This window comes from Lipotes vexillifer, unplaced genomic scaffold, assembly GCF_000442215.2.
Source record: "Lipotes vexillifer unplaced genomic scaffold, Lipotes_vexillifer_v1.1 scaffold1492, whole genome shotgun sequence".
Classification (NCBI taxonomy): Eukaryota; Metazoa; Chordata; class Mammalia; order Artiodactyla; family Lipotidae; genus Lipotes; species Lipotes vexillifer.
Window position 1 is genome coordinate 518,559 of NW_006769666.1, and position 26,133 is coordinate 544,691.

A 26,133-nucleotide genomic window follows, 5' to 3' on the forward strand; every position below is an offset into this window, starting at 1 on the left:
GAGGAGAAAATAAGGAAACCACTTGACTAGATTTACTCCTTTGACATCCGAACTGTACATCCTGAAGATTCTTTGAGGTTCACTTTCTACTCCAGGCAGTCAAACTCCTGGCCAGGACCCAAGAGGAGCCTCTCTGTATTGTCCCTGACTGTTACACAGCAAGGACTGTTCCCCGGAAGGCCCTGCTTTAGATCAACCTCTGTTGATGTTCAGTGCCAGTGTCTCACTGAACAGAAAGCAGGCAGATTAAAGACTGGGCGAAAGGGGAGTGAGCACAATTATGTAAGCTTTCTCACAAAGCTTTATTCTGGGTGTACTTCTAAGGCCATGGATTTGGACTGTGAGGTTTGATGCTACTTGGAGCAACAATAAGATGATTAACCAACATGAAAAGATGCTCAACATCACTAATCATTAGAGAAATGCAAATCAAAACTGCAGTGAGGTATCACCTCACACCAGTCAGAACGGCCATCATCAAAAAGTCTGTAAGTAATAAATACTAGAGGGACTTCCCTGGTGGCACTGTGGTTAAGAATCCGCCTGCCAGTGCAGGGGACACAGGTTCAATCCCTCGTCCGGGAAGATCCCACATGCCACGGAGCAACTAAGCCCGTGTGCCACAACTACTGAGCCTGCGCTCTAGAGCCCGCGAGCCACAACTACTGAGCCTGAGTGCCACAACTACTGAAGCCCACGCACCTCGAGCCTGTGCTCTGCAACAAGAGAAGCCACTGCAATGAGAAGCCCACGCACCGCAACGAAGGGTAGCCCCCACTCGCTGAAACTAGAGAAAGCCCGTGCATCAATGAAGACCCAATGCAGCCAAAAATAAATAAATTTATTAAAAAAATAAAAAATAATAAATGCTGGAGAGGGTGTAGAGAAAAGGGAACCCTCTTGCACTGTTGGTGGGAATGTAGATTGGTGCAGCCACTATGGAGAACACTATGGAGGTTCCTTAAAAAACTAAAAATAGAACTACCCATATGATCCAGTGGTCCCACTCCTGGGCATATATCTGGAGAAAACGCTAATTTGACAACATACATACACCACAATGTTCACAGTGGCACGATATACAACAGCCAAGACATGGAAACAACCTAAATGCCCATTGACAGATGAATAGATAAAGAAGATGTGGTACATATATACAGTGGAATATTACTCAGCCATTAAAAATAGAAATAATGCCATTTGCAGTAACACAGATGGACCTAGAGATTGTCATACTAAGTGAAGTAAGTCAAAGAAAGACAAATATCATATGATATCACTTACATGTGGAATCTAAAAAAATGATACAAATGAACTTATTTACAAAACAGAAATAGACTCACAGACATAGAAAACAAACTTATGGTTACCAAAGGGGAAAGGGGGGGGAGGGATAAATTAGGAGTTTGGGATTAACATATACACACCACTATATATAAAAGAGATAACCAATAAGGACCTACTGTACAGCACAGGAAACTATACTCAATATCTTATAATAGTCTATAATGGAAAAGAATCTAAAATAGAATATATACATTTAACTGAATCTCTGTGCTGTACACCTGAAACTAACACAACATTTGTAAATCAACTACACTTCAATAAAAATTTTTTAAAAGAAGATTAACCAGATTCCAAACATCCTGTGATAACACTGCTCCTAAGCCTACCCTAAGAGTCTGGGCTGGATTTAGAGATGCAGTTTGAATCAGAGCCTAAGTGACTGGTTGGTAAGATGAATTCTGCCATCATTAACTTACAGAGAAACTCTCAGATTAAAATATTCAGGTTTCAAAATTCAGAGTGTATCTTCAAATTCTTTCACTGGTTCAAATGTCTTTTGTTCTCTGTAGTTCTCTGCCTGTTAATGAAGAACTACTACTAGAGACATATTCTCTTATCAAAAGAGGACTCAATACAGATGTTAGATATGTTCCCACTTAGCTGAAACTTTCCCTCTGACTCTGTGAAAAAACTGCAGTAAGGAAAAAGTGGACCCACATATGGATTTGTATATCCTAAAAAAAAAGTAAAGCTTTCTCTAGAATTTATTCACATGAGTAGGGTGGTATCCTTATGAAAATACAAAATAAACACAATCACTTTACAAATGAAATGTATAGAAATAATCTTACTTCTTCACATAAAGCCTCCCCAGCTTCATAGCACCAATCCATTTTTCGTAAATGCCACGCGTCTCCTATGAAGGAATCAAAATCAGATGAAAAAGAATTCAGAATAATATGTTTTAAGAGTTTGTCAGGAATGACCCTTCTGGATAAATGAATATCAAATGGGATATGATCTAATAAGTATTAACTAATTTTTGTTTTTGCGGTACGCGGGCCTCTCACTGCTGTGGCCTCTCCTGTTGCGGAGCACAGGCTCCGGACGTGCAGGCTCAGCGGCCATGGCTCACGGGCCCAGCCGCTCCACGGCATGTGGGATCTTCCCAGACCGAGGCACAAACCCACGTCCCCTGCATCGGCAGGCGGACTCTCAACCACTGCGCCACCAGGGAAGCCCAGTATTAACTAATTTTTAAAGTAAATTATCTCTTCCAGGGCCTGAAAAAAATTAAGTCATTGCCCCAACTTGGTTAATTTTCTCTCTATTCCACCAAGAACTGTATACTTGCAAATAAAAATAACACCTGGTACTAGTATGCAACATCTACTTACACCTTTATTATTTACAAGTACACATGCGCATCCACATCACACGTTAAGTATAGACAGATGTAAATACATAAGCACAGAATCCCTCCTAAAAACATGAAATTGAGTTTTATTTCTCTGTCTTGGACGAAAATACACGCTACCATCGCTCAGCAACTGATAACATGTACAGCAAACCTGTGCTATCAGTCAGCAGCGATCTAACGAAAGCGTGTCCTTTTGGCACACGGCTTCAATGCAGTTGGTACAAATGGACATTTACGAAGGCTAATCAGAGTTCAGTTTTTCAGCATGCTTGCTACACACTCACGACATGGGGAGAGAACTTTTTTCGGGGAGAGGGAACTGAGCAAAAGTTGAAAATCCTGATGGTTAAAAAACTAGCAATGCTTTATAACAGTCAACTCCCCCACCCACCGAAAGAAGCTACAGACGAGGGAAGAAACACAGACCTCACATTTATCCTGCACAGACTACAGGTTTTGAATCCCAGTACTGTTCTTTGTAGACCCTCTTTTGTCATCGGTTCTAGTTTTAAATGCAGTAAGATTTATATCGATATGTAACTTAATCTATGTTTGTTTAAAAAAAAAAGTAAGTTAAGAGTGAACACCGTTACTTCATAGCAGAGCATGGTAGAAAGAAATCAGAGCCACTTAGCTACTTGCTCTGTAACACTGGGCAAGCCATTTAACCATTTTCAGCACCTGTAAAGTGGGAGCGGGGGATGATCCCTACATGGGAGGACTACTGTCGAGATGACCGGAGGCATCGCACAGAAACTCCTAGAAGTTGAGCAAGTGAACGTCCCTGCCAGATAACGGAGCCCCATGCTTCCAGTCTGGTGGAGAGAATGGCAAGCACTCACTCTAATGAAAGCAGTGTGGTGCCTCCTCAAGCTTGCTCCGTGGTTCCACCTGGGTAGCCACTTCAGGATACCCTGGGTTTATTTTTTTCATTCATATTACATTCCCTAATCAATACACAGAAATACTGGCCTGAAACACAATGCATTGAAATTCTGAATCCATGAGGTTAAAAAAAGAAATTCAGCAAAAGATCTAGGAAATTCCAGAGGGTCTATATCTTAACTATCTCTTTTGTACGTTTGTTGTTCCCTATCTAGGCTCTCTTTCCTTAGAATTAGGCTAACCTCCAACTAGTTTTCTTTTAGCCTGCAAACAAGAAACAGGAGAATTATGTACGTATAGAAATGTAAAGCATAACTGACAACCCTGGAGAAAAAGAAAGTTTGAAAAGTTTTCATTAGGCTTATAGAAAATTTATTATAAGTAAAGGATGTGGATAAACTTATGTATCATCAGGGTCTGTAACTTACCTGATAGGCCAGATTTCTCCAGCATTACCTTTAAACACTGTAAGAAAAAAAAACTATGTTCATTAGTTGTTCTATATCTGAGTTACAGTATTGTGAGAAACACCCTTTTTTGACCCTGGGCCTATCTGAGTCTGATTATATTTAGTAATTCTCAAATAGATAAAGACACACACGATGCAGTGATTAAGTAAGCGCTTCTTAAGTGCTAGGTGGCGCCAACTCAGCAGGGAAAACCAGTTTCCGGTGTTTGCAACCAGGTCTATCTAAAAGTTCATCCACTTCCAGCACTGTGGTATGATTCCCTTCTTATGAGGACTAACAGTGTATTTTTGACCAGATGTGATTAATTAGGCTGATTTCACAGAACTCTGACACCTAGAGAAGGAGATTAGCTTTTATTTATCATCTAAGAAACAACTGGTCACACATCAACTCATGAGGGAAGAACGATGCATACTGTGAGCTCATGGCACAATTCAATAAACGAGACACGATTAACAGACGTTTAAACAAAACAAAAATAGTCATAAAAAACTCCCAACTTCTTGAGGGGAAAAACATTCTTAAATAAATTTAGGGCAAAGGAGTATGTAAAATTTCATTTATACTATAATAGAGCAGAAGGGAGTAGTACGAAGGATGATCACTGCTGCCGTGCTTGGATTAGGAGAAAAATGGCAAACAATCCAGACATCCCTGGATTAACAGGGGAACATTTAAATAAACTCTGAGAGGTCTTAAAACAATTAAAAGGATAAAAGAGATTTATATTTACTGGCCTTAAAAGATCTTTAAAATATTTTAAGTGAAACAAAGTTCTGGGATCCCATTTATGATTTTATAGAAAACCATACAAGTCAGGCTCTTATTTCTACATGTACATACATACCCACACATTGGTACACACACGGCAAAGATACGGAAGGATACACTCTACTGATGAGGATAAGATTATACTGTCCAGACTTCCGGGAAGATGGCGGAAGAGTAAAACGCGGAGGTCACCTTCCTCCCCACAGATACACCAGAAATACATCTACACGTGGAACAACTCCTACAGAACACCTACTGAACGCTGGCAGAAGACCTCAGACCTCCCAAAAGGCAAGAACCACCCCCCCCCCCACGTACCTGGGTAGGGCAAAAGAAAAAAGAATAAACAGAGACAAAAGGATAGGGATGGGTCCTGCACCAGTGGGAGGGAGCCGGGAAGGAGGAAAGGTTTCCACACACTAGGAAGCCCCTTCGCGGGCGGAGACTGCGGGAGGCGGAGCGGGGAGCTTCGGAGCCGCGGGGAGAGCGCAGCCACAGGGGTGCGGAGGGCAAAGCGGGGAGATTCCCGCACGGAGGATCGGTGCCTCAGGCTGGTGCAACGTCACACTGGCCTCTGCCGCCGCGGGCCCGCCCCGCACTCCGTGCCCCTCCCTCCCCCACGGCCTGAGTGAGCCAGAGCCTTCGAATCAGCGGCTCCTTTAACCCCGTCCTGTCTGAGCGAAGAACACCCGCTCCGGCGACCTACACGCACAGGCGGGGCCAAATCCAAAGCTGAGCCCCGGGAGCTGTGAGAACAAGGAAGAGAAAGGGAAATCCCTCCCAACAGCCTCATAAGCAGCGGATTAAAGCTCCACAATCAACTTGATGTACCCTGCATCTGTGGAATAAATGAATAGACAAGGAATCATCCCAAATTAAGGAGGTGGACTTCGAGAGCAAGATTTATTATTCTTTCCCCTTTTCCTTTTTTTGTGTGTATGTGTATGCTTCTGTGTGAGATTTTGTCTGTATAGCTTTGCTTCCACCATTTGTGCGAGGGTTCTATCTGTCCGTCTTTTTTTTTTAAATGTTTTTCTTAATAATTACTCTCTATTTTAATAACCTTATTTTATTTTACTTTATCTTCGTTCTTTCTTTCCTTCCTTCCCTCCTTTAGACAACAAATCATCCCAAATTGAGGAGGTGGACTTTGAGAGCAAGATTTATGATATTTTCCCTTTTTCCTCTTTTTGTGTGTATGTGTATGCTTCTGTGTGAGATTTTGTCTGGATAGCTTTGCTTCCACCATTTGTTCCAGGGTTCTATCCATCCGTTTTGTTTTTTGGGTTTTTTTCCCTCTTAATAATTATTTTATTTTAATAACTTTATTATATTTTATCTTACTTTATTTTATTTTACTTTATCTTCTTTCTTTCTTTTTCTTCCTTCCCTCCTTCCTCCCTCCCTCCCTCCCTCCTTTCTTTCTTTCTTTCTTTCTTTCTACTTCTACTAATTCTTTCTTTCTACTTTTTCTCCCTTTTCTTCTGAGCCGTGTGGATGAAAGGCTCTTGGTGCTGCAGCCAGGAGTCAGTGCTGTGCCTCTGAGGTGGGAGAGCCAACTTCAGGACACTGGTCCACAAGAGACCTCCCAGCTCCACATAATATCAAATGGCAAAAATCTCCCAGAGATCTCCATCTCAACACCAGCACCCAGCTTCACTCAACGACCAGCAAGCTACAGTGCTGGACATCCTATGCCAAACAACTAGCAAGACAGGAACACAGCCCCACTCATTAGCAGAGAGGCTGCCCAAAATCATAACAAGTCGACAGACACCCCAAAACACACCACCAGATGTGGACCTACCCACCAGAAAGACGAGATACAGCCTCATCCACCAGAACACAGGCACTAGTCCCCTCCACCAGGAAGCCTACACAACCCAATGAACCAACCTTAGCCACTGGGGACAGACACCAAAAACAACAGGAACCACGAACCTGCAGTCTGCAAAAAGGAGACTCCAAACACAGTAAGATAAGCAAAATGAAAAGACAGAAAAACACACAGCAGATGAAGGAGCAAGATAAAAACCCACCAGACCTAACAAATGAAGAGGAAATAGGCAGTCTACCTGAAAAAGAATTCAGAATAATGATAGTAAAGATGATCCAAAATCTTGGAAATAGAATGGACAAAATGCAAGAAGCAGTTAACAAGGACCTAGAAGAAATAAAGATGAAACAGACAATGATGAACAACACAATAAATGAAATGAAAAATACTCTAGATGGGATCAATAGCAGAATAAATGAGGCAGAAGAACGGATAAGTGACCTGGAAGATAAAATAGTGGAAATAACTACTGCAGAGCAGAATAAAGAAAAAAGAATGAAAAGAACTGAGGACAGTCTCAGAGACCTCTGGGACAACATTAAACGCACCAACATTCGAATTATAGGGGTTCCAGAAGAAGAAGAGAAAAAGAAAGGGACTGAGAAAATATTTGAAGAGATTATAGTTGAAAACTTCCCTAATATGGGAAAGGAAATAGTTAATCAAGTCCAGGAAGCACAGAGAGTCCCATACAGGATAAATTCAAGGAGAAATACGCCAAGACACATATTAATCAAACTGTCAAAAACTAAATACAAAGAAAGCATATTAAAAGCAGCAAGGGAAAAACAACAAATAACACACAAGGGAATCCCCATAAGGTTAACAGCTGATCTCTCAGCAGAAACTCTACAAGCCAGAAGGGAGTGGCAGGACATACTGAAAGTGATGAAGGAGAAAAACCTGCAACCAAGATTACTCTACCCAGCAAGGATCTCATTCAGATTTGATGGAGAAACTAAAACCTTTACAGACAAGCAAAAGCTGAGAGAGTTCAGCACCACCAAACCAGCTTTAAAACAACTGCTAAAGGAACTTCTCTAGGCAAGAAACACAAGAGAAGGATAAGACCTACAATAACGAACCCAAAACAATTAAGAAAATGGGAATATGAACATATATATCGATAGTTACCTTAAATGTAAATGGACTAAATGCTCCCACCAAAAGACACAGATTGGCTGAATGGATAAAAAAACAAGACCCATATATTTGTTGTCTACAAGAAACCCACTTCAGACCTAGAGACACACACAGACTGAAGGTAAAGGGATGGAAAAAGATGTTTCATGCCAATGGAAACCAAAAGAAACGTGGAGTAGCAATTCTCATATCAGTCAAAATAGACTTTAAAATAAAGACTATCAGAAGAGACAAAGAAGGACACTACATAATGATCAAGGGATCGATCCAAGAAGAAGATATAACAATTGTAAATATTTATGCACCCAACATAGGAGCACCTCAATACATAAGGCAAATACTAACAGACATAAAAGGGGAAATCGCAAGTAACACATTCATAGTAGGGGACTTTAACACCCCACTTTCACCAATGGACAGATCATCCAAAATGCAAATAAATAGAGTAACACAAGCTTTAAATGATACATTAAACAAGAAGGACTTAATTGATATTTATAGGATATTCCATCCAAAAACAACAGAATACACATTTTTCTCTAGTGCTCATGGAACATTCTCCAGGATAGATCATATCTTGGGTCACAAATCAAGCCTTGGTAAATTTAAGAAAACTGAAATCGTATCACGTATCTTTTCTGAACACAACGCTGTGAAACTAGATATCAATTACAGGAAAAGATCTGTAAAAAATACAAACACATGGAGGCTAAACAACACACTACTTAATAACGAAGTGCTCACTGAAGAAATCAAAGAGGAAATCAAAAAATACCTAGAAACAAATGACAATGGAGACATGACGACCCAAAATCTATGGGATGCAGCAAAAGCAGTTCTAAGACAGAAGTTTACAGCAATACAATCCTACCGTAAGAAACAGGAAACATCTCGAATAAACAACCTAACCTTGCACCTAAAGCAATTAGAGAAAGAAGAACAAAAAAAACCCAAAGCTAGCAGAAGGAAAGAAATCATAAAGATCAGATCAGAAATAAATGAAAAGGAAATGAAGGAAACAATAGCAAAGATCAGTAAAACTAAAAGCTGGTTCTTTGAGAAGATAAAATTGATAAACCATTAGCCAGACTCATCAAGAAAAAAAGGGAGAAGACTCACATCAACAGAATCAGAAATGAAAAAGGAGAAGGAACAGCTGACACTGCAGAGATACAGAGGATCATGAGAGATTACCACAAGAAACTCTACGCCAATGAAATGGACAACCTGGAAGAAATGGACAAATTCTGAGAAAGGCACAACGTGCCAAGACTGAATCGGGAAGAAATAGAAAATATGAACAGACCAATCACAAGCACTGAAATTGTGATTAAAAATCTTCCAACAAACAGAAGCCCAGGACCAGATGGCTTCACAGGCAAATTCTATCAAACATTTAGAGAAGAGCTAACACCTATCCTTCTCAAACTCTTCCAAAATGTAGCAGAGGGAGGAACACTCCCAAACTCATTCTACGAGGCCACCGCCACCTTGGTACCAAAACCAGACAAGGATGTCACAAAGACAGAAAACTACAGGCCAATATCACTGATGAACATAGATGCAAAAATCCTCAACAAAATACTAGCAAACAGAATCCAACAGCACATTAAACGGATCATACACCATGATCAAGTGGGGTTTATTCCAGGAATGCAAGGATTCTTCAATATACGCAAATCAATCAACGTGATACACCATATTAACAAATTGAAGGAGAAAAACCATATGACCATCTCAATAGATGCAGAGAAAGCTTTCGACAAAATTCAACACCCATTTATGATAAAAACCCTGCAGAAAGTAGGTATAGAGGGAACTTTCCTCAACATAATAAAGGCCATATATGACAAACCCATAGTCAACATTGTCCTCAATGGTGAAAAACTGAAAGCATTTCCACTAAGGTCAGGAACAAGACAAGGTTGCCCACTCTCACCACACTTATTCAACATAATTTTGGAAGTTTTAGCCACAGCAATCAGAGAAGAAAAGGAAATAAAAGGAATCCAAATCGGAAAAGAAGAAGTAAAGCTGTCACTGTTTGCAGATGACATGATACTATACATAGAGAATCCTAAAGATGCTACCAGAAAACTACTAGAGCTAATCAATGAATTTGGTAAAGTAGCAGGATACAAAATTAATGCACAGAAATCTCTGGCATTCCTATATACTAACGATGAAAAATCTGAAAGTGAAATCAAGAAAACACTCCCATTTACCATTGCAACAAAAAGAATAAAATATCTAGGAATAAACCTACCTAAGGAGACAAAAGACCTGTATGCAGAAAATTATAAGACACTGATGAAAGAAATTAAAGATGATACAAACAGATGGAGAGATATACCATGTTCTTGGATTGGAAGAATCAACATTGTGAAAATGACTCTACTCCCCAAAGCAATCTATAGATTCAATGCAATCCCTATCAAACTACCACTGGCATTTTTCACAGAACTAGAACAAAAAATTTCACAATTTGTATGGAAACACAAAAGACCCCGAATAGCCAAAGCAATCTTGAGAACAAAAAATGGAGCTGGAGGAATCAGGCTGCCTGACTTCAGACTATACTACAAAGCTACAGTAATCAAGACAGTATGGTACTGGCACAAAAACAGAAAGATAGATCAATGGAATAGGATAGAAAGCCCAGAGATAAACCCATGCACATATGGTCACCTTATCTTTGATAAAGGTGGCAGGAATATACAGTGGAGAAAGGACAGCCCCTTCAATAAGTGGTGCTGGGAAAACTGGACAGGTACATGTAAAAGTATGAGATTAGATCACTCCCTAACACCATACACAAAAATAAGCTCAAAATGGATTAAAGACCTAAATGTAAGGCCAGAAACTATCAAACTCTTAGAGGAAAACATAGGCAGAACACTCTATGACATAAATCACAGCAAGATCCTTCTTGACCCATCTCCTAGAGTAATGGAGATAAAAACAAAAATAAACAAATGGGACCTAATGAAACTTCAAAGCTTTTGCACAGCAAAGGAAACCATAAACAAGACCAAAAGACAGCCCTCAGAATGGGAGAAAATATTTGCAAATGAATCAACTGACAAAGGATTAATCTCTAAAATTTACAGGCAGCTCATGCAGCTCAATAACAAAAAAATAAACAACCCAATCCAAAAATGGGCAGAAGACCTAAATAGACATTTCTCCAAAGAAGATATACAGACTGCCAACAAACACATGAAAGAATGCTCAACATCATTAATCATTAGAGAAATGCAAATCAAAACTACAATGAGATATCATCTCACACCAGTCAGAATGGCCATCATCAAAAAATCTAGAAACAATAAATGCTGGAGAGGGTGTGGAGAAAAGGGAACACTCTTGCACTGCTGGTGGGAATGTGAATTGGTTCAGCCACTATGGAGAACAGTATGGAGGTTCCTTAAAAAACTACAAATAGAACTACCATATGACCCAGCAATCCCACTACTAGGTATATACCCTGAGGAAACCAGAATTCAGAAAGAGTCATGTACCAAAATGTTCATTGCAGCTCTATTTACAATAGCCCGGAGATGGAAACAACCTAAGTGCCCGTCGTCGGATGAATGGATAAAGAAGATGTGGCACATATATACAATGGAATATTACTCAGCCATAAAAAGAAACGAAATTGAGCTCTTTGTAATGAGGTGGATAGACCTATAGTCTGTCATACAGAGTGAAGTAAGTCAGAAAGAGAGAGACAAATACCATATGCTAACACATATATATGGAATTTAAGAAAAAAAATGTCATGAAGAACCTAGGGGTGATACTGGAATAAAGACACAGACTTACTAGAGAATGGACTTGAGGATATGAGGGGGGAGAAGGGTAAACTGTGACAAAGTGAGAGAGAGGCATGGACATATATACACTACCAAACGTAAGGTAGATAGCTAGTGGGAAGCAGCCACATAGCACAGGGCGATCAGCTCAGTGCTTTGTGACCACCTGGAGGGGTGGGATAGGGAGGGTGGGAGGGAGGGAGATGCAAGCGGGAAGAGATATGGGAACATGTGTATATATATATAACTGATTCATTTTGTTGTGAAGCTGAAACTAACATACCATTGTAAAGCAATTATACTCCAATAAAGATGTTAAAATAAAAAAAATTTTAAAAAAAGATTATACTCTCCAATGACAACAGTGACTTCTGGGGAAGCGACAAGAATAGGGTGGTGACCAAAGGGGATTTTTAGTCCCCCCAAAGTTTAAAAAATAAGACTAAACCCACAATTATTTGTCTGATTAAAAATAAAAGAGACTCTAGAATTAAAGATTGTTTAGAAAATGATGACAATGACAACACAGTATGTTAAAATAGGGAATGGGGGCTTCCCTGGTGGTGCAGTGGTTCAGAACATGCCTGCCCATGAAGGGGATATGGGTTCTAACCCTGGTCCGGGAAGATCCCACATGCCGCGGAGCAATTAAGCCCGTGCGCCACAACTGCTGAGCCTGTGCTCTAGAGCCCACAAGGCACAACTACTGAGCCCTCGTGCTGCAACTACTGAAGCCCAGGCGCCTAGAGTCCATGCTGTGCAACAAGAGAAGTCATCACAGTGAGAAGCCTGCACACCGCAACAAAGAGTAGCCCCTGTTCGCCGCGACTAGAGAGAGCCTGCGTGCAGCAACGAAGACCCAACGCAGCCAAAAATAAATAAATTTATTAAAAAAAAAAACAGGGAATGGGACCAAAGCCATATTCAAAGAAAACTGCCATCTCAAGGGCCTCCATTATTTAAGAAAAACAAGCAATTGAGCATTCAACCTGTGTTCCAGATAGAGGAAACTGCTGGTGTAAAGGCCTGTTTGAGGAACAGCATAGTGGCCAACGCGGCTGGAGTAGAGTGAGCGAGAGTAATAGACTTTTTTTTTTTTTTTTTTTTTTAAGATACCAAAGGGCCAGATCACACAGGGCCTTGCAAGGTCATTCGGGGCTCCCCGCCTCACCCCGAGTGAGATGGGAAAGCAGAGCAGGGTTGTGTGCAGAGGACTGACTGATCTTACACTTATTAAAGGATCACTCCACTTCTTCGTAAGAACACACCCTGGGAGGTGTCAGGCTGGAAGGAAGGAGATCGGTTAGGAAGCTGCTGGAATAATCCAGATAAGAGGTGAATGGGTGACAGCAGTGGAAGGAATAAGATATGATCAGATCCCAGATAAATCTTGATGGTAGAACCAAAACGATTTCCTGAAACACTGGTTCTGAAGTAAGAAAGAATCAAAGACAATTTCAAGGTTTTTGGCCTAAGCAAGCGGAAAATGGAGCCACCGTAATAGAAAAGGGAAATGTGAGTGAAGTACGTTGAGAGATCAGGAGCTCATACATATGAGTATGGCGTCTACGACTTGAGCACGAGGCGCTCAGAGGGCAGAGAGAAGAGGAAACACAGACTGAGCACGGGCAGGCCGGAGAGGTGGGAGGAAAACCTAAAGAGATGCGGTCTTCTCAAAGTGACAAGTGACAAAAGTCATCAAGTATGTCACTGCTGCTGAAAGAGCAAGTAAGATGAAGACCGAGACCTGCTCACTGGACACAGCAACATGGAGGCCACTGACAGCCTTGACAGAGCAGTTTCAGCAGGGGGAAGCGGGGTGGGTGGGCACGAGGAATGACTCTGCCTGCAGGGGGTTCAGGATAGAACAGAAGAAAGACATACACATTGCACCTTTGAAAAGTTTTGTGGTTTCCGTTCTTTGAAATGAAAAAACACTAAAGCTACCCAAGGCCACATCCCAGGCACAAAATGACTAACCATTTTTTCCTCTAATAACTGCTGCGTTTCCAATATTTCTAGTCCCTCTTCACACTTCCAACTTACAAACATAAATAAGATACTGAATTGCCCCCCAACTCTCGATAGCATCCAATCCAAAATTAGCCCTTATCCCTCCTTAGAATCGTCTAGCACAAGTCCAAACCTTATCAGAGACACTCTAATGTCTGATTCCTATGATACATATCACTTGCTGGCAGTAAGTCAATAATAAACCTTTTTTTAAAGCTAAAAAAACCCCCAAACAAAAAAATGTATTAAAGTTAAAAGGCAAATGAAAACCTGGGTAAATATTTACAGCTTGTACCAAAGGGTAAAAAAATATTTTATTTAAAACGTGTTTGGGGACTTCCCTGGTGGCATAGTGGTTAAGAATCCGCCTGCCTATGCAGGGGACGCAGGTTCTAGCCCTGGTCTGGGAAGATCCCACATGCCACGGGGCAACCAAGCCCGTGTGCCACAGCTACTGAGCCTGTGCTCTAGAGCCCTCAAGCCACAACTATTGAGCCCATGCACAACTACTGAAGCCCACGTGCCTAGAGCCCATGTTCCATAATAAGAGAAGCCACCGCAATGAGAAGCCCGTGCACCATAACGAAGAGTAGCCCCTGCTCGCCGCAACTAGAGAAAACCTGTGTGCAGCAACGAAGACCCAATGCAGCCAAAAATAAAATAAATTTATTAAAAAATAATAAAAAATTTTAAAAAATGTTTTATCATGGAAAATTTCACACACATGCAGAGGACAGTAAAATGAACCCTCAAGTGTCCACTGCCAGCCTCAACTCCTGCTGCGGCCAGTCCTGTGTCTGTGCCCCGCCCACTTCCCCTGACTCGCTCCTCACATTCTTTTGAAGCAAATATCAGGTATCATTTCATTTATTGATATTCAGTACTCAGCTCTAAAAGATGAAGATTCTTTTAAAAAATGTAACTCTTACATAATTATAATATCTAAAAAAATTAAGAACTCGTAAATAACAAATATTCTGTCAGTGTTCAAATTTCCTTACTTTCTCTTCAACTGTTACTACAGTTCTTTTGGTTTGAATCAAGGGCCACATAAATTCCATACATTGCACCTACCTGCTATTTTTCCTAAGTCTCCTTTAACCTACAGGCTGTCTCACACTGCAGTTGATTTCTTGAAGAGGAGTTTTCCACTTCAGGACAATGCTTACTGCAGGCCTGTGGTGCACTTGACAGGTCCCTCTGTCCCCTGTACTTCTTATAAACTGGTACTCAGACCTAGAGGCTTGATCGGACTCAGGTCCAGTTTTTTTTTCTTTTGGCAAGAAGAGCACGGGTATTGTTTTGAACTTCTAAATGTCTGGGTGTTGCTCTTTTGGAGTTGTTAGCAGTTTTTCAGGATCCTTGCTCAGATCCATTAATTCATTAGGAGTTGAAAAACAGTGATAGTCTGAAGTTCTTTCTTCATTTTGTTAGCTGGGATATGTCTATTGAAAACATTTTCTCATTATCTATTTGGTTGATGTGAGTATAGTTTGCAAAGGAAAAGATAAGTGCTCTACTCTTTCATTTACGGTTCCCTAGCATCCACTACAGGTCAGCAATGAATAGTATATTTTTTAGGATCACTGTGAACTCATGGATTCTATGTATGTGTGAATCAATTTTCATTATTATTCCCACTGAGGTTCAAACTCTTATCTTCAGCTTGGCTCCTGACTCTCTTTGCTGATCCCAGAGGTCTTTGCTAGCTATACTGTTTTCTGTCCTGAAAAGATGTTCCAGGCTCATCATACACTTTCCAGACCTAGATACAGAACCAGCCATTACTCCGAGAAGCCCTAGTTCCTCTAGGAAATGGTATTGAGTGACCACAATCTGAATGCTGGGGTGCTTGCTACTACCAGGTTGATGATTGTTTCTATAAGCGATTTCAGGGGACAGAGCTGGTAAAATAATTTTTTAAAGAAAAAATATATCAGGTTCATTCTGACTCTTCTAATTCAAATTCAGGAGCACAGGGACTTCCCTGGTGGTCCAGTGGGTAAGACTCTGTGCTTCCAATGCAGCAGGCCCAGGTTCGATCCCTGGCCAGGGACCTAAGATACTACATGCCACGGGGCAACTAAGCCTGCGTGCTCTAGAGCCTGCATGCCGCAACAAAGTGCCTGCATGCTGCAACTAAGACCCAACATAACCAAATGAATAAATAAATAAATAGAATCCACCAGAGGGCAGACAGCAGAAGCAAGAAGAACTACTATCCTGCAGCCTGTGGAACAAAAACCACATTCACAGAAAGACAGACAAGATGAAAAGGCAGAGGGCTATGTACCAGATGAAGGAACAAGATAAAACCCCAGAAAAGCAACTAAATGAAGTGGAGATAGGCAACCTTCCAGAAAAGAATTCAGAATAATGATGGTGAAGATGATCCAGGACCTCGGAAAAAGAATGGAGGCAAAGATCAAGAAGATGCAAGAAATGTTTAACAAACACCTAGAAGAATTAAAGAACAAACAAACAGAGATGAACAATACAATAACTGAAATGAAAACTACACCAGAAGGAATCAATAGCAGAAGAACTGAGGCAGAAGAATGGGTAAGTGACCTGGAAGACAGAATGGTGGAATTCACTGCTGCAAACATAATAAAGAGAAAAGAATGAAAAGAAACGAAGACAGCCTAAGAGACATCTGGGACAACATTATACGCAACAAGATTCGCATTAGAGGGGTCCCAGAAGGAGAAGAGAGAGAGAAAGGACCAGAGAAAATATTTGAAGAGATTATAGTTGAAAATTTCCCTAACATGGGAAAGGAAATAGCCACCCAAGTCCAGGAAGCACAGAGAGTCCCATACAGGATAAACCCAAAGAGAAACATGCTGAGACACATAGTAATCAAACTGGCAAAAATTAAAGACAAAGAAAAATTATTGAAAGGAGCAAGGGAAAAATGACAAATAACATACAAGGGAACTCCCATAAGGTTAACAGCTGATTTCTCAGCAGAAACTCTACAAACCAGAAGGGACTGGCAGGACATATTTAAAGTGATGAAAGGGAAGAACCTACAACCAAGATTACTCTACCCAGCAAGGATCTCATTCAGATTCGATGGAGAAATCAAAAGCTTTACAGACAAGCAAAAGCTAAGAAAATTCAGCACCACCAAACCAGCTCTACAACAAATGCTAAAGGAACTTCTCTAAGTGGAAAACACAAGAGAAGAAAAGGACCTACAAAAACAAACCCCAAATGATTATGAAAATGGTCACAGGAACATACATATCGATAATTACCTTAAACGTGAATGGATTAAATGCTCCAACCAAAAGACACAGGCTTGCTGAATGGATACAAAAACAAGACCCATCTATATGCTGTCTACAAGAGACCCAATTCAGACCTAGGGACACATACAGACTGAAAGTGAGGGGATGGAAAAAGATATTCCATGCAAATGGAAATCAAAACAAAGCTGGAGTAGCAATAGTCATATCAGATAAAATAGACTTTAAAATAAAGAATGTTACAAGAGATAAGGAAGGACACTACATATTGATCAAGGGATCAATCCAAGAAGAAGATATAACAATTATAAATATATATGCACCCAACATAGGAGCACCTCAATACATAAGGCAACTGCTAACAGCTATAAAAGAGGAAATCGACAGTAACGCAATAATAGTGGGGGACATTAACAGCTCACTTACACCAATGGACAGATCATCCAAAATGAAAATAAGTAAAGAAACAGAAGCTTTAAATGACACAATAGACCAGATAGATTTAATTAATATTTATAGGACATTCCATCCAAAAACAGCAGATTACACTTTCTTCTCAAGTGTGCATGGAACATTCTCCAGGATAGATCACATCTTGGGTCACAAATCAAGCCTCAGTAAATTTAAGAAGACTGAAATCATATCAAGCATCTTTTCTGACCACAACGCTATGAGATTAGAAATGAATTACAGGGAAAAAAATGTAAATAACACAAACACATGGAGGCTAAACAATACGTTACTAAATAACCAAGAGATCACTGAAGAAATCAAAGAGGAAATCAAAAAATACTTAGAGACAAATGACAATGATACACGACAATCCAAAACCTATGGGATGCAGCAAAAGCAGTTCTAAGAGGGAAGTTTACTGCAATGCAAGCTTACCTCAAGAAACAAGAAAAATCTCAAATAAACAATCTAAGCTTACACCTAAAAGAACTAGAGAAAGAAGAACAAACAAAACCCAAAGTTAGCAAAAGGAACAAAATCATAAAGATCAGAGCAGAGATAAATGAAATAGAAACAAAGAAAACAGTAGCAAAGATCAATAAAACTAAAAGCTGGTTCTTTGAGAAGATAAACAAAATTGATAAACCATTAGCCAAACTCATCAAGGAGGGAGAAGACTCAAATCAATAAAATTAGAAATGAAAAAGGGGAAGTTACAACAGACACCGCACAAATACAAAGCATCCTGAGAGACTACTACAAGCAACTCTATGCCAATAAAATGGACAACCTGGAAGAAATGGACAAATTCTTAGAAAGGTATAACCTTCCAAGACTAAACCAGGAAGAAATAGAAAACAGGAACAGACCAATCACAAGTAATGAAATTGAAACTGTGATTAAAAATCTTCCAACAAACAAAAGTCCAGGACCAGATGACTTCACAGGTGAATTCTATCACATATTTAGAGAAGAGCTAACATCCACCCTTCTCAAACTCTTCCAAAAATTTGCAGAGGAAAGAACACTCCCCAACTCATTCTATGAGGCCACCATCACCCTGATACCAAAACCAGACAAAGATACTACAAAAAAAGAAAATTACAGATCAATATCACTGATGAACAGAGATGCAAAAATCCTCAACAAAATACTAGCAAACAGAATCCAACAACACATTAAAAGGATCATACACCATGATCAAGTGGGAATTATCCCAGGGACGCAAGGATTCTTCAATATACTCCAATCAATCAACGTGATACACCATATTAACAAACTGAAGGATAAAAACCATATGATCATCTCAACGGATGCAGAAAAAGCTATTGACAAAATTCAACACACATTTATGATAAAAACTCTCCAGAAAGTGGGCATAGAGGGAACCTACCTCAACATAATAAAGGCCATATATGACAAACCCACAGCAAACATCATTCTTAATGGTGAAAAACTGAAAGCATTTCCTCTAAGATCAGGAACAAGACAAGGATGTCCACTCTCACCACTATTATACAACATAGCTTTGGAAGTCATAGCCACAGCAATCAGATGAGAAAAAGAAATAAAAGGAATACAAATTGGAAAAGAAGTAAAACTGTCACTGTTTGCAGATGACATGATACCATACATAGAGAATCCTAAAGATGCCACCAGAAAACTACTAGAGCGAATCAATGAATCTGGTAAAGTTGCAGGATACAAAATTAATGCACAGAAATCTCTTGCATTCCTATACACTAATGATGAAAAATCTGAAAGAGAAATTAAGGGAACCCTCCCATTTACCACTGCAACAAAAAGAATAAAATACCTAGGAATAAACCTACCGAGGGAGACAAAAGACCTGTAAGCAGAAAACTATAAGACACTGATGAAAGAAATTAAAGATGATACAAACAGATGGAGAGATATACCATGTTCTTGGATTGGAAGAATCAATACTGTGAAAATGACTATACTACCCAAATCAATCTACAGATTCAATGCAATCCCTATCAAATTTCCAATGGCATTTTTTTCAGAACTGAACAAAAAACCTTAAAATTTATATGGAGACACAAAAGACCCCGAATAGCCAAAGCAGTCTTGAGGGAAAAAAACAGAGGTGGAGGACTCAGACTCCCTGACTTCAGACTATACTACAAAGCTACAGTAATCAAGACACTGGCACAAAAACAGAAAGATAGATCAATGGAACAGGATAGAAAGCCCACATATAAACCCGTGCACCTATGGTCAAGTAATCTATGACAAAGGACACAAGGATATACAATGGAGAAAAGACAGTCTCTTCAATAAGTGGTGCTGGGAAAACTGGACAGCTACATGTAAAAGAATGAAATTAGAACATTCCCTAACACCATACACAAAAATAAACTCAAAATGGATTAGAGACCTAAATGTAAGACCAGACACTATAAAACTCTTAGAGGAAAACATAGGAAGAACACTCTTTGATATGAATCACAGCAAGATCTTTTTTGATCCACTTCCTAGAGTAATGGAAATAAAAACAAAAATAAACAAATGGGACCTAATGAAATTTAAATGCTTTTGCATAGCAAAGGAAACTACAAACAAGACAAAAAGACAACCCTCAGAATGGGAGAAAATATTTGCAAATGAATCAACGGACAAAGGATTAATCTCCAAAATATACAAACAGCTCATGCAGCTCGATATTCAAAAACATACAACGCAATCCAAAAATGGGCAGAAGACCTAAATAGACATTTCTCCAAAGAAGACATACAGATGGCCAAGAAGCACATGAAAGGCTGCTCAACATCACTAATTATTAGAGAAATGCAAATCAAAACTACAATGAGGTATCACCTCACACCAGTTAGAATGGGCATCCCACTACTGGGCATATATCCAGAGAAAACCATAATTCAAAAAGACACATGCACCCCAATGTTCACTGCAGCACTATTTACCATAGCCAGGTCATGGAAGCAACCTAAATGCCCATTGACAGATGAATGGATAAAGAAGATGTGGTACATATATACAATGGAATATTACTCAGCCATAAAAAGGAAGGAAATTGGGTCATTTGTAGAGGCATGGATGAATCTAGAGACTGTCATACAGAGTGAAATAAGTCAGAAAGAGAAAAACAAATAGTGCATATTAATGCATACATGTGGAACCTAGAAAAATGGTACAGGTGAACCAGTTTGCAGGGCAGAAATACAGACACAGATGTAGAGAACAAACATATGGACACCAAGGGCGGAAAGCAGCGGGGCAGGGGTTGGTGGTGGTGGGATGAATTGGGAGATTGGGATTGACATGTATATATTAATATGTATAAAATGGATAACTAATAAGAACCTGCTGTATAAAAAAATTAAATTAAAAATTAAAAAAATTTAAATTATAAACAAATAAATAAATATGAAAAAAAGAAGTCCACACACCACAACTAAAGATCACGCATGCTGCAACAAAGATTCCCACATGGCGCAGCCAAAATAAATAAGTAAATAAACAAGCAAACAAATAAATATTTAAAACCAACCTAAAAACAAATTCAGGAGTACAGGCTTTCTTTAACCACACTGATGTTATCTGCCTCTCCATTTTCCAAGACTCAAAGTCCCCGTTCTCAGTGACATTAACGTAACTGTTTGCTTTATCACACACACACACATTCACACCTGTGTGTGAGAGATGTGTGTACACATAATGTAGAAACAGCAGAAGGAAATATGCCAAAATGTTAACATTAGTGGGATAAGGGATAATGAGGGGTTTTAACTTTTTTCTTTTAACCCATTTTTATATATCCCAAATTTCTACAATAAACATGTATTATCAGTAGTCAGACAAGAAAAAAGAATAATCTTATTTTTAAAAACACAGCTGGCTCACCACCTTTCAAGCAATCCAAACTATTCTTTTAGTGAATACACAGAATTCTTTAACACATATTATGTAAACCCTACCCTTAGGATCTCAAAATCCTAACACAGGTTCCCACTGCTCCCCATACCAAACGCCCACAGACCCCGGCCACCCAAAGTAAAATTCCTTACATCTCTCACAGATATTGTTTCTTCTACTATGATCTCCATCTCTGTCCCAGGCTGAACATCGCTCCCCACAGCGAAAAACAGGAACAGCTAAGATCAAGATAGAGGTATAAATGCAATTTAATTTGAATTTCAAAATTCTATATTATTTATTTCCAAAACCAGAAAGCCAATGGTCATAAAACTTTAATAAAAATCTCAAATTATGGGGGCTTCCCTGGTGGCGCAGTGGTTGAGAGTCCGCCTGCCAGATGCAGGGGACACGGGTTCGTGCCCCGGTCCGGGAAGATCCCACATGCCGTGGAGCGGCTGGGCCCGTGAGCCATGGCCGCTGAGCCTGCGCATCCGGAGCCCGTGCTCCGCAACGGGAGAGGCCACAACAGTGAGAGGCCCGTGTACCGCAAAAAAAAAAAAAAAAAAAAAATCTCAAATTATGTAAAAACAAGTCTACGTTGGGTATTTTAAAGTTACAATTTAAACAATAATCTTGACTACCTAGAAATGTAAGATTCTTTATCACCAATGTTTTTACTCCTAAGAAACATCTCTCACAGACATTATCTATTCTAGTATGATCTCCATCTCTCTCTCAGTCATTCCTCAAAGAGATTTGCAATTACTATACACTATAAGCATTAACTGTGTTTTTTCTGAGTCATTAGTTTGTGATCTTATTTTCTGTCCAGAGGTCCCATATACTTTAACTCCCTGGAACCCACAGGAAAAATGTAAATCTGATCTTGTCAGTTCAGTTCTTTACAGCCCTATTTTTCCTTTCTAACTCAACCGCACTTGTCATATTTTTTCTCCTATGATCTTGTCATGCAACTCTACTATTTGTTAGAGTTTGGGGGAGAACAAATTAAAGGGGAGGTAGTTGGGAAAACTAATGAAGTGGATTAGTTCCATATCAGGGATCTAGGAGCCATGGGGATCCTGATACGAGTTTAGCTTATCATGATACAGAGTCTTAACAGTAAGGACATCATTATGGCTTTTGGACTGTAATGAAAGTTTATTAAGTAGGTAGGGTTCTAGGCAAAGGTCAACCTGATAGTATTCTGCAGATAAAATGATTACGGATAAAGAAAAATCTGCTGTGAGTCTATTATATTATTGCAGGGAGTAATTAAGTTCAAAATCAGTATACTGTATTTCACTAAATCTAAAATGCTGCCAGTTGTTACTTATTATTTTATGCACTACTAAGAAAGGAAGCATAGCATCAGCTACAGTGCAGGATGCCACTGACTGTAAGACGCATCTTAATCTCACAGATGTTAAAATACAGGAGAAAAAGTGTACATTTTAGAATTTATGAATTATGGTGGTTGAAACTGGTGGCCACTCAACTTTAAAGATCTCCCTTAACCACAAAATTTTCACAGAAAAACAACCTTATGAATATACTTTGACATAGTATTTTTTTTTTCTTTTTTTTTTTTGCGGTACGCAGGCCTCTCACTGTTGTGGCCTCTTCCGTTGCGGAGCACAGGCTCCGGACACGCAGGCTCAGTGGCCATGGCTCACGGGCCCAGCCGCTCCGCGGCATGTGGGATCCTCCCAGACCGGGGCACAAACCCGCGTCCCCTGCATCGGCAGGCGGACTCTCAACCACTGCGCCACCAGGGAAGCCCTGACATAGTATTTTTGACTTAAACACAGAGAACTATATGGATGTATTCCTAAATAAAAGGTATCATTTGAGGAAAAGAAAAATTTTAAGAAAAACAGTATTACTGTAGTAGTTAAGGAATGAATCATACAATTAAGAACTTCTGATCATGGTCAGGTTGGTTGGGGTGTGTCAGGTGGTCTCCTTTTACCTGAGAAGAAGTTGGTGCTCTTCCAGGACACAGTCCCAATGAACTCCCCATCTTCAATTCTGCTTCCTTCAAAGTATAATTGTCTGGCACTAAAAAGAATTTTGATAACATGGTAAATGTTATTAATTCCTACCTTTGGGCAAACTACTACACTGAAATCAGCCTTTCTTTGTAAATCAAGAATGTTAAGAAAGAAAAAAACTGAGTTATACTCCATGCAAAAGGATTGTATACAGTTATGTTTGATCTTAGATTTTCTCACTCTAGGACGTATACTCTTGTTATCTGTACAGCAATGCTAAGAAATAAGAGGCAGCTATGAATGTTCCAGATTCATACTTAACAAAAGAGGGCAGTTGTTTGCATGGATTATGTAATATTCTGAATTGATTCATGCATGATGGACTAGCTTCTTCCAAGTTTAAAGCTGCTATGGTGACTACCATCAAAAGAGTAAATTAAGTCTAATGACAAGATGTGTTACAGAGGTAAGAACCAAGGCTCTGGTTGCTGTGATAACTGGTATCACGATGAAATCAGCAAAACAAATAAAAAACTTTGATAATAAATCTAGAAAGATACAACTAGGGCAAAACCATGACCACGTCAGCTAATCAGAAAGACAGGTGTTTTCCTTTAGAAAACAGAAGTGTTTGCTTTTTGGTTAAGACTTCTGTAATTCACAAGGAAGACACCTGGGTGAAAGTCTGTTCTATAAACCAGTTTCTAAAAGGTAACTTAAGAATATTAGGTATTGGAAGTCACTATTTAAGGTAAAAGTGTTGAGAAAGATAGGTGGCATGAGTAGGTGTCAGCTTTTGCAGGCTACCAAAAAGATTTACCTGGACAAAGAAGCTTCCCGTTTCTATCAATAGGCCTCAAACAGCTGTCCTCGGCTATAAATAAAAAGATGCTGGTTAGTGCAGCAAACAAAGAAAACCAAAGAGAGATGCTACACTGTGTTAATTAGCAGGAAGCTAAAAAAACAAAAAAACAAGCAAAAAAACCCAACAACAAAAAAACACGTACAGGCAGTCTTCCCTTTGCACAGCAGTGCAGGACCCTAAGAACACCTGTGCAAGTTGAAACTGTGCACAGAAATCTTTAAAAAAATTATGATTGTACCGTGACCTTTAAAATTCTTTGTCAAAACATTAAAAACTCTGCCAGTTATACATGTACAGTGAAATAAAAAAATAGCAAACTAATATTTACACTGTAATTTAAAACACTACAGGGTGCTTTCCTGGTGGCACAGTGGTTAAGAATCCAACTGCCAGTGCAGGGGACACGGGTTCGAGCCCTGGTCCGGGAAGATCCCACATGCCGCGGAGCAACTAAGCCCGGGCACCACAACTACTGAGCCTGCGCTTTAGGGCCCGCGAGCCACAACTACTGAACCCACATGCTGCAACTACTGAAGCCCACGCACCTAGATCCTGTGCTCTGCAACAAGAGATGCCACCGCAGCGAGAAGCCCGTGCACTGCAACGAAGAGCAGCCCCCACTCGGCACAACTAGAGAAAGCCTGCGCGCAGCAACCGAGACCCAACACAGACAAAAATAATAGACTAAAAAAAAACCCACTACAGACACTGAGAATTAAAATGTTTTCTTTGTACAAAACACAAGAATAGTTTAAACAGGGATTGCTTTTGTCTCGTAGAGCTTGCAGTACAGGGTGAACATCTTCTCTAGCCCCTAATGATACTCTAAGTTTGGATCAGCTTCCAGTATTTTGTTTTGTACTTTCAATTTCATGAAATATCTCCAAGAGCTCCTTTAATATGAAGTTTTTCTGCCAGCGTCGACTCCTCTGGGATATCTTCATATACTTTTCGTCACAACCACTTTCCTCACTCCTGTAAGTTTATGTTAAGTTCCTCTGGCTGCACGTCTGGATTCTCTCAAATGACAGCAGTGCCAGCATTCCCACAGCCAGCTATTTCTTCTGCAGCTCCATACACTTTTGTTTCTCTCTCTCTCTCTCTTTTTTTAAATATATATATTTATTTATTTATTTATTTATTTATTTTTAGCTGTGTTGGGCCTTTTGTGGCTGCGTGCGACTTTCTCTAGTTGCAGTGAGCAGGGGCTACTCTTCATTGTGGTGCATGGGCTTCTCATTGCGGTGGCTTCTCTTGTTGCGGAGCATGGGCTCTAGGCGAATGGGCTTCAGTAGTTGTGGCTCTTGGGCTCTAGAGCGCAGGCTCAGCAGTTGTGGCGCACGGGCTTAGTTGCTCTGTGGCATGTGGGATCTTCCTGGACCAGGGCTCGAACCCGTGTCCCCTGCATTGGCAGGCGGATTCTTAACCACTGTGCCACAAGGCAAGTCCCATACACTTTTGTTTCTTTCCTGCACTTTCACCATTGTTGGCTACTTCGATTATCCGTTCTTGTAAAATGTTACCTGAGTTTACCACTGGGAGAAAAGGAGGCAATAAACTACACACTTTGTTGTCTATGTGGTGAAATTAACAGCAGCTATGCACTGACCAATTACTGATAGGCTTTAAAGAGTGAAGTAACTGGTCACTGATCATGATGTACATGTTATTTCACAGTGATCTGTAGACTAAAGAGCTAGTAGCAAAGTTTGTACTTTATGCAATTACTCAGTTAATATCCAGTGGCAGCTGAAATCTGAACCATGCTGCTGGGTAACGGTGATGAATGGTGGCAACTGAAATTCATGTGTATTACGACTCTGCCTAGATTTAAAATAAGTTAGGTGATTTTTATGCTTAGTTATTAGTAAATGGATTAGGGCCAGTATGCCCTGTTTTTGAGCATGCAAAGACTCCTGCTTTGTGGGAAGAAGTATATTAGGTTTTAATTCCAAACAATTCTTACCAAGTTGCATATGAGGTGGGGGAATTCAAAGGGGTGGAGGCTTCTGAGAGGGCAGGAATG

General features: G+C 39.9%; 1 protein-coding gene and 1 non-coding gene across 2 annotated transcripts in view; one reads left to right on the top strand and one right to left on the bottom strand.

The window, feature by feature from the left end:
- USP40 (ubiquitin specific peptidase 40) overlaps nucleotides 1–26,133 on the bottom strand; it is a 104,865-nt gene that overhangs the window by 18,223 nt on the left and 60,509 nt on the right. The window contains exons 18-22 of the mRNA XM_007445733.1: nucleotides 24,063–24,116; nucleotides 23,221–23,309; nucleotides 21,398–21,484; nucleotides 4,021–4,057; nucleotides 2,139–2,203 (exon numbers count right to left, since the gene is read on the bottom strand). Of these exons, the coding sequence (XP_007445795.1) occupies nucleotides 2,139–2,203; nucleotides 4,021–4,057; nucleotides 21,398–21,484; nucleotides 23,221–23,309; nucleotides 24,063–24,116 (332 nt within the window). The remainder of the gene's footprint in view (nucleotides 1–2,138; nucleotides 2,204–4,020; nucleotides 4,058–21,397; nucleotides 21,485–23,220; nucleotides 23,310–24,062; nucleotides 24,117–26,133) is intronic.
- On the top strand, nucleotides 15,626–15,698 carry TRNAG-UCC (transfer RNA glycine (anticodon UCC)). Its single transcript has one exon. It is a non-coding gene; the product is annotated as a tRNA-Gly (tRNA).